This window comes from Chrysochloris asiatica, unplaced genomic scaffold (genome assembly GCF_000296735.1).
Source record: "Chrysochloris asiatica unplaced genomic scaffold, ChrAsi1.0 scaffold00027, whole genome shotgun sequence".
Lineage (NCBI taxonomy): Eukaryota > Metazoa > Chordata > Mammalia > Afrosoricida > Chrysochloridae > Chrysochloris > Chrysochloris asiatica.
In genome coordinates, this window is record NW_006408545.1 from 20,837,040 (window position 1) to 20,846,982 (window position 9,943).

Genomic DNA, 9,943 nt, shown 5'->3' on the forward strand with positions numbered 1-9,943 from the left:
TTTTTTTTTTTTTTTTTTAGTTTTGCGCTTTTCTTTTTTTGGGATTCTGATCATGTATATTTTATTTCTCTTAATGGTGTCATACATAATTCATAGAGTTTCTTCTTTTTGTTGTTGTTGTTCTTTTTTCTAATTGGTTTTCTAATAGAATAGTACTAAGAGATTTGTCTGATTCACTAATTCTGTCTCCCATTGATTTAATTCTCCTATGTGCTTCCAATCCATTATCCATTTCTAAAATTTTAGTATTAATGTTCTGAATTTCTACTTCCTGGTTTTGTATGATTTTTAATTTTCCATTTATTTTGTCTATTTGTTTTTTAATTGTTTTCCTGAGTTATTTTAGAATTTTGTTTGTGTTTTCCAAAGAAATAGAGAAAAATAATCAGTACAACACTTGCAATGGGGGGAGGCTTGACTGGTTTCCAAGTGGGTGAAAGTGGGGCCACATCTCTGGTCTCCAGGGCTGAGTGTGGAGAGGAAGAGATCCTATATTTCTGACCTGATTCTTGGTGTGGTTGTCAGTGCAGTCCTGGCAAGTGGAGTTGGTTATCTGATTCCTATAACAATCAGAAAGCTGCTTGCAGTAGTTCAAAATGACAGTACTATCCCTAGACAACTCACCACTCTGTATTCCTCCTTACTCTTTCCTTTCATTCAATCTCTTCCTGTAACTGGTATTTGATCTACTTCTTTTCCTTTCCTTTGAAGCCCTGAGTTCCAGGATTGTCACCCATATCCATTTCACTAATTTCTCACGTTTTTTGTAGAGAGTTTGGGTAGTATCGATCTGTCTAGTCTACCATCTTAGCCACACCACCCAAAAGGAAGTAATAAAAGTCACATAGTACCCATAGATGCATGAGATTTCTTTGTTCAAAAGCCCCAGCAGCTGTTTCAGAAGATAGTTGAATTTCAGAAGATAGTTGAATACAGAAGGTTATTTTCTTCCTAAAACTAAGTGATTTATTCTAATCCCTTTAATTGCTTCACCTAGTCAACAGTGATGGGCAGAAGTAAGAGCCAATTTAATCCTATTACCTCATTTGACATGTGTTCAGTGGACAGATACCTCTCTCATAAATATTAAAATATCAAGCAAATGTTAGATGTTCAGGCTGTTGTGAGGTTTACATGAACAATAAACAGTGCTTGGTTATTTGCATCACCACCATCACCATTATCATCATCGTTGTCTTTCTAGGAAAGGAACACAAGGATCCTTGTGTGATTTACTTAAAGACTAGGGAGGAAAGGGAATAGCAACTTGCCAATCCTGTTGTTTCCATGAACATCATTATCTACACTTGTCTGTTAAGGGCAGGAAAGGTGTAGGCCTGTGAAGGAGGATTTAATCAAAGTTCCCTCAGAACCCACAGTTTCAGGGGCTCTTCATGTTCACTGACAAACTATTCATCTTGAGCCATGCAAAGGAAGATACAGCAGATCTCCAGCCCTTTCTTCCACATGCTTTTGGATGACCCAAACTGCCAACCTTTCCATTAGTCGTAGAGCACAAACTGTTTGTGCCATCCAGGATCCACAAGCAGGTTATCACCCCTATAAAGGCCATTAAGTGTACCCTTGAAGTATGATATCTAAGAGCAGGCAGGGTGGTCACTGCCCTAGTCACACATGGAAGGTCAGGAAGCTACATCAAGATCATAGTGCCTGAGTCACAGTAAGCTTCTGACACACTCACCACTGCGTTTCCTTTTCAATTGTTTTATAATATTTAGCAGCAATAGATCCTTTCACTTGTCAAATGTTAGATTCATAACGTGAAATCTCATCATGTCTGACTTCTGATTACCACAGCGGTGGAGCAAGAGGTCCCTGGTGAACCCCAGATTCTGCCCCTTGCAGCACTGTGAAGCCAAACATGCTTATTGTTAACTGATTGAAGTTCTTTTCCACTCATCCCAGTGTGCCCTGAAATCTGCTCTGCAGCCACACTATAACCCCACACACTCCCTCTCTTCCCACTCCCCTGTTTGATTAACACATGCTCCTCTTCTAGCTCACTGGGAAATTAGAAGCCATTGGAAGAGACCTTCTGCAAGCTTCCACTTCCACCCACCCCAACATCCAGACTCTCATATTCTTCCTTCATTCCTGTTGCAACAGATGAAAGATTTTGGTTGCCCTCTAAGGCCACCCCATTCCCTTGTGCATTAAATCTCATCCCTTCTCAAAGTCCTTATACCAGTAGCTCTCCACATACTCTTCTTGTGTCATCATTTTCCCTTTCTCTACTAGATGATTTCCATCAGCATTAAAACACTTATTTTTTTCCATCTCAGAAAGCAAAAACAAAAGCAAAAAATTTTTGATCACACTTTTCCCTCTTGCTACAGCTACGTTCTCTGCCCCCTTTCATGACAAACTCTTTGAAGGAGTTGTCTTTACTTACTAGTCCCAACTCTTCTCCCAGTATCTCTTAAACTTATTCCAACTGGCTTCTCACACCACCCAGTGCACTACAACATTTCTTGCTGATAAGTTGCTAAGTCGAGGTTCACTTCTAGTCTTACTTTGTTTTCTGATCAGAGCATTTGACGTGGTTGCTTACTGTCTCCTCTCTGAAACATTTTCTTCATTTGGCTTCCATGATACACACTTCTCTAGTTTTCTTTCCGCCTTACTGGCAGCTTCCTGGTGTCTTTTGCTTGCCCCTCCTAATCTCTCCTCTTCATGTTGGAGTCGTCCAGGACTTAGTCCTTGGACACTTCTTTTCCTAGCTGCACTTACTTCTCTGGCAATCTCATCCATTATCATGCCTTCAAATATCAACTGTTGTTGTTGTTGTTAATTGTCTTCTAGTCAGTTCCTATCCATAGCAACCCTGTATAGGGTTTCTGAGGAGCATTTGGTGAGCTTGAACCGCTGACCTAGCAGTTCAAATTGACTTTACAGTCCAGCTAGTTAACCCACAGCACCACACCAAGACTCCAAATATCAACTGTATAGTGATAATTCCGAATTTTGTACCTCCATTCAGAATCTCCCCCTAAAACTCCAGATTCCGGTATATGCAGCTACTACTTAACATTTCCATATGGATTGTTAATAGGCATCTTAAATTTACCATGTTTAAAGCTAACCCCTAATCTTCTCAAGGCTTTTTCATTCCCCATTTTCCCCAAAAACAAACAAACAACAACAAAAACAAAAACCACCTTATTCTACCTGCAGTCTTCTAGGTCCAAACCACTGGAGTCATTGTTGCCCTCTATAGACCATATCCAGGGTGTCAATAAACCCTGTAGGCTCCACACAATCTGTCCACTTCTCACCATCTCTACTGCTATTATTCTGATCTAAGCTATCAGTATCTCTCATCTATTCTAGATTAGTGGTATTCCAACTTGACTCCTTTCAGTTTCTTCTTAACACAGCAGTTAAAAGAGATTGTCAGAATGTCATCTTAGGTCCCATAATTCCTGCCTCATCTGGCTTCATTATCTCTTCCATCTCATTCTGACCTTCCTATAGTCACAAATAGTTTAGACATGCTCCTGCCTCAAGACCTTTGCACTTAAAAGTCTCATTGCCTGAAACCTTCTTTCCCCAAACACATGCATGCCTTGCTCCCTCACATCCTTCAAGTGTTTGCACAATGCTACCTAAGAAGAAAGGTCTGTTGGATCCATTTAAATTTGAAACTCAAAGAGCAACTCCTCACTTGTACTTCCCATGTCCCTTCCTCTTTATGTTCACCCCAGCCCTTTACACTTTCTACTCTAAGAACAGCTAATATATGGTATCATTTCCTGATTTATTGTCTGTCTTCTCCCAGTAGAATGTCAGCTCTGTAAGTATGGAGAGGTGTGTCTGCTTTGTCCTCTGTTGTATCCTTAGCAGCTAGAAGAGTGTCTGACACGTAAGATGCTCAATACATATTTGTTGAATGAACTAAAGAATGAATGTAGAATGATTGGATAGCTACATAGAATACACATAATTCTTTATGATTATTTTTATCATTCTGTCCTAAAAATCCAGGAAGCAATCAGGATATGGATGGGGAAGACATATATGTTGACAATGACACATACAACCTTGTGACACAAAACATGGTCCATGGAGCAGTAGTATCACCACCACCTGGAAACTTGGTAGAAATGCAGACCCCGCAGGCCTCATTTTAGACCTGCTGACATGGAATCTGATTTTAGTGAGATAGTCCCATAATGGTACATTAAAGTTGAAAAAGACTGGTCTTGAGCAATGGTTTCAACCTTGATTGTGTATCATAATCACCTGATTAACCTTTAAAAACTCCAGACATCTGAGTCCGCTCCCAGAGTTTCTGACTGAATTGGTTTGGAGTGAGTCTAGATAAGGTCAATGGTCGAGAGAAAAAGTGACTGCCTGTTCATTTGAGTAGACAACTAAGAGTAGAAACTTGTCTATCTCTTGGTGCAAAGAGATGACATGTTGGTATCAACAACTTTACTTATTTCAAAACAGCAGTTTTCAGTTCCTCATCTGTGGTTTCAAGTGAGACTTTTTCTTAGTTACCTAGTACTTTTTCTTAGTTATCTAGTACTACTCCAGAGTCCTGGTATGGCATTGTGGGTTAATGAGCTGAACTGGAAGGTCAGTTTGAAACTCAAGGCCTGCGTTTCAAGCTCACCAGCCACTCCTTGGAAACCCTATACAGGTTTGCTATGAGTCAGAACCGATTCCATAGCACATAACAACAACAACAAAGTACTACCCTAACACAAAGGAACTCTGGTAGCGTATTGGGTATGATGTGCTGAACTGCCAGGTCAGTTTGAAACCTCAAGGGCAGCAGTTCAAAACTACCAGTCGTTCCACAGGAGAAAGATGTGCCTAGTTCTGCTCCTGTAAAGATTTACAGCCTCAAAAACCCTATGCAGAGTTGCTATGAGTTGGAACTGACTCCACGGCACACCACGACTGCCACCGCCATCATCATTACACAAATACCACAAGTGGGTGACTGTAAAGAACAAAAATTAATTTTTTCACAGTCCTGGATGGATAAAAATCCAATTCAGGGTCTTAGATGCATCCTGTGCTTATAGATGATCTTTATACAGCATTAACTTCCACCATATATGTGTATTTGTCTAACTAGTCTTTTTGTAATTCAGAAATTATTGCTACTCAGGGATGATCTAATTAACATAATAATGGCCTAATTAACATAGCCCAAGAAAAACCCTGTTTCCAAACAGGATCACCTCCATGGGTACTCAAACCCAAAATCCTAACTCAGTGTCACTGAGTCTATCCAAACTCCTGGCAAGCCTATGTACTGCAGACTAGAACTGACACCAATAGGGCTTCCATGGTACAGGGACCAGGAATTCAACACATATTTTGGGGGTACACAATTCAATCCATAGCAATTTTCACTTTGGCTGCTACTTACTATCAGGAACTCTACTCATTCTACATCCAGGCTGGTTCTGCCAGTCTCAGAAGCAGGCAATAAGCACGGACAATGTGGGTCCCTTGGAGAAATGGTTCCTGCTGTCTTTTCCAGTAGGATCCAATGACCTTTGAAAGCACAAAGGTCAACAGAGTGAGAGGAGTGACTGAGAACTTGAGGGTTGGTCACTCTCTGGGTGGACTTCTAGAGAACCCTGGGCATAGGATTCTGGACAAGGAGCTCAGCCTGGGCCCTGCCACTCAGCCTGTATACTGTACTTGAAAGGCTTTTGCGTTTCAACCATTCTACCTCTGATGCTTCTGCACCCATTGACTGACGTTTCCTGGGTGACTTCACAGAAAAGCTTGGGGTGCAGAACTGACCTCTGAGTGTGATCTCAAACATAGCCACCCTGAACCTGAAGTTCAACCCTACAATTAGAAAGAGTAAAAGGGTGCTAAGTGATATCAAGAAAAGATCCTGGAAAGGTATAGTGTATATATCCAGATTTTCACTGACCCATTGGACTCTCTCTTGCAGCTGAAATCTCGGGTTCTCATGACTCCATTAGGCCTTTCACCTCCACGGAGTATCCCTGAGCCTGACCTCAGCAACATCCCTCAGGATGCAGCTACTATACCCAGCTTGGCAGTCCCACAGGCTCTCACAGGTAGGTCAATGGAATGAGTTCCAAGTTTGCAACAGGTAACAAAGCAGCCCACGATCTAACAATTGCTTAATGAATGGAAAAACTACCACCTGAGAAAGCTCCACATGAAGGCTTTTGTGTTTCTATTAGCTGGACAACAGATAGGATGATGAGTTTCACATATTCTTGCAGCTTTGGTTATTTGAACCATGGTTTTCAGTACATCTTGAGTGTAGTTGATTGCTTTAGGGTGGGGCAAGAAAGAGTAGTTGATCATTTACTTTGCACCCAAAATAAGTCTGTTCACCTTGATAGAAAAATGTTTCCATTAGCTGCACTTGAACTTCCAGATCTCTGAAGGCTCCTAACCCACTCAGCACCCTCCAGTTAAGGTAAGGTAGTGTACATCGCAATTTCTTTCTCTCTGATGCTTATTTTTTAACTTTTTATAGTGAATTAAGTGAAGGTTTACAGACAAGATCATCAGCTTTTACATTCTACAATTATACACCTCATTTCATCTCACTGATTATAGTCCCCTCCCTGCAACAACAGTTACCTTACATCCTCCCTGTAGCTCCCCATTTTCATCTTATATTTCATAAGTGAACAAGTCCACAAGAGACAAAATACAACCTTGAGTACATCCCACCTGCATTTAGAGACTATCTCTAGAATAGATTTGACTCATTGAACACTAATGACCAAAGACCAGATGAGTATAGGATGATATCAGGGACATCATACATGAAGAAAGCAAAAAGTCATTAAAAATACAGAAAAATCCAAAATGGATGTTAGAAGAGACTCTGAAACTTGCTCATAAACAAAGAGTAATTAAAGCAAACAGAAGAAATCACAATGTAAAAGAACTGAAGACTTAGAAGTGCTGCTTGAAAGGACAGAGGAAAGCATTTTCATACAATGAAGTTTGCAAAGACCTGTAGTTAAAATACCAAAAGGTATTTTTCAGAACATTTCAGCTGGAAAGAAACGAGGCAAAAATTCAAGCCTCAAGTTGAAAAATTGAAGGATTCTGTGGACAAAATATTGAATGATATGCTGTTGTTGTTGTTAGGTGCCATCGAGTCAGTACCGACCCATAGTGACCTTATACACAGCAGAACAAAACACTGCCCAATCCTAGGACAACCTCATAACTGTTGCCATGCTTGCGTCCATCGATGCTGCCGCTTGGCCAATCCACCTCATTGGGGTCTTCCTCTTTTTCTCTGACCCTCCACCTTACCGAACATGATATCCTTCTCTAGCAACTTGGTCCCTCCTGACAATATGTCCGAAGTATGAGAAATGAAGTTTGGCCATCTTGGCCTCCAAGGAACACTCTGGTTGCACTTCTTCCAAAATGGATCTATTGGTTCTTTTGGCAGCCCATGGCACTTTCAATATTCTCCTCCAACACCATAACTCAAAAGCATCAGTTCTTCTACGGTCTTCCTTATTTACTGTCCAGCTTTTGCATGCATATGAGGTTGTTGAAAATATCATGGCTTGGATCAGGTGCACCTTAATCCTCAAGCTGACATCTTTGCTCTTCAACACTTAAAAAAGGTCTTCTGCAGCAGATTTGCCTAATGCAATACATCATTTGATTTCTTGACTGCTGCTTCCATGAGTGTTGATAGTTGATCCAAGAAGAATGAAGTCCTTGGCAACTTCAATCTTTTCTCCGTTGATAAGAATGTTGTTTATTGGTCCAGTGGTGAAGATTTTTGTTTTCTTTACATTGAGATGTAATCCATACTGAAGGCTGTGCTCTTTGATCTTCTTCAGTAAATGTTTTAAGTCCTCTTCATTTTCAGCAAGCAAGGTTGTATCATCTGCATATCTCAGGTTGTTAATGAGTCTTCCTCCAATCCTGATGCCACATTTTTCTTCATAGAACCCAGCTTCTCGTATTATTTGCTCAGCATACAGATTGAATAAGTATGATGAAAGAATACAACCCTGTCACACACCTTTCTTAATTTTAAAACATTCAGTGTTCCCATGTTCTGTTCGAACAGCTGCTTCTTGGTCCAGGTACAGAGTCCTCATAAGCACAATTAAGTGTTCCAGAATACTCATACTTTGCAATGATATAGGAAGCACCAAAAGATCAAAGAAATACACAGTCAGTGTACCAAAAGCATATGATCAAGAACTGGTGATATTAAAGAAAGAAGTCTAAGCTGCATTGATGAAAAACCAGATTCCAGGAATCAACAGAATGCAAATTGTTATGTTTCAACAAATTGGTGCAGTGCTGGAAATATTCATTCATCTATACCAAGAAATTTGGAGACAGCTACCTGGCTAACTAATTGGAAGTGTCCAGTCCAAAGAAAGGTGACCAAACAGAATGTGGAAATTATCAAACAATATCATTAATATCACATGAAAGTAAAATTTTGCTGAAGATAATTAAAAAAAAAAACAAAAAAAAACATTTGCGGCAATGCACCCACAGAGAACTTCCAGAAATTCAAACCAGATTCGTGGAGAATATGGATCAAGAAATATCATTGCTAACATCAGATGGATCTTGACTGAAAGCAGAGAATACCAAGAAAAATGTTTACCTGGGCTATATTGACTTTGCAAAAGCATTTGACTGTGTGGCTCTACAGTGCATTTTATATGTCTCTTGTAGCCATGTCTTTGTAACTCTCAACAAAATGACTTTTTCCTAATGGGTCCAGGTAAGAGAAGGTGGGAGAAGATGCTGAAAGAATCATATGGTTCAGTTGTGAGTGATTGTTAACAGGGTGAATTGTTATTGTAAAAACTTGGAAAGCTAACAAAGGCGTGGTCAGCTTTGCCATGCTGCTGGTTGTAAAATGAGCTATCTTGGTGATGTGTGAAGGGGCTGTGTGCTCCTTTGCTTGATTAACCAAACTCGCCTGTGTCTGACCTCTGGTTCTTGGGACTTGAGCCAGTAGCTTGACCTGATTGGCCAGCCCAATTCCTTTGAGTGAGGAGAATCCTACAGACTAATGGCTGACATTCATATTTGGGACTTGCCAGAGTCCACAGCCCTGTGAACCATTTCCTTGATGGACCGTGAGTTCTGTGAGTTGTTGCGGTGAATTGCAGATCCCTGGGATGTGGGGAAGAACACTAAGGGGAGAAGAAGTGGTTAATAGCAGGCATTACAAAATGGTATAGCGCCTTAGGGAAGCTGGACATCTGGGATGTGTTTAACTTCCACCTTGTAGGACCAGCCTCGTGCTGATCTTTCTAAAATAAAATTTTGCTGCAAAATCATGATACATTGTCATATATCATGCAAATAATGAAAATTCCAGAACATTCATTGTGGTCTTGTGAAACCTGTACACAGACCAAGAATGAGTGGTTCTAACAGAACAAGGGAATACTACATGGTTTAAAATCAGGGAAGGTGTGCATCAAGGTTGCATCCTTTTACCATACTTATTCAATCTGTATGCTGGGCAAATAATCTGAGAAGCTGGACTTTATAATGAAAATTTTGAAATCAGGATTAGAGGAAGACTCACTAACAATCTGCAATATGCAGATGAAACAACCTTGCTTGCTGAAAATAAAGAGGACTTGCAGAATTTATGATGAAGATCAAAGACTATAGTCTTCAGTAGATTACACCTCAACATAAATCAAAATCCTAAAAAGTGAATTAATACGCAACATCATGATAAACAGAGAAAAGATTGAAGTTGTCAAGGATTTAATTTTACTTAGATCCACAACCAGTACACATGAAGAAGCAATCAAAAATCAAATGCCATATTCTATTGGGCAAAAATCTGCTGCAAAAGTGTTAGCAAGCAAGGATGTTACTTTGAAGACTAACCCAAGATATGGGGTTTTTAGTCCCCTTATATGCATATGAATTCTTCTATTTC

At 40.1% G+C, this 9,943-nt stretch overlaps 1 protein-coding gene across 1 annotated transcript in view; it reads left to right on the forward strand.

The window, feature by feature from the left end:
- SCML4 (sex comb on midleg-like 4 (Drosophila)) overlaps positions 1-9,943 on the forward strand; it is a 173,937-nt gene that overhangs the window by 111,100 nt on the left and 52,894 nt on the right. The window contains exon 3 of the mRNA XM_006839954.1: positions 5,948-6,077. Within this exon, the coding sequence (XP_006840017.1) occupies positions 5,948-6,077 (130 nt within the window). The remainder of the gene's footprint in view (positions 1-5,947; positions 6,078-9,943) is intronic.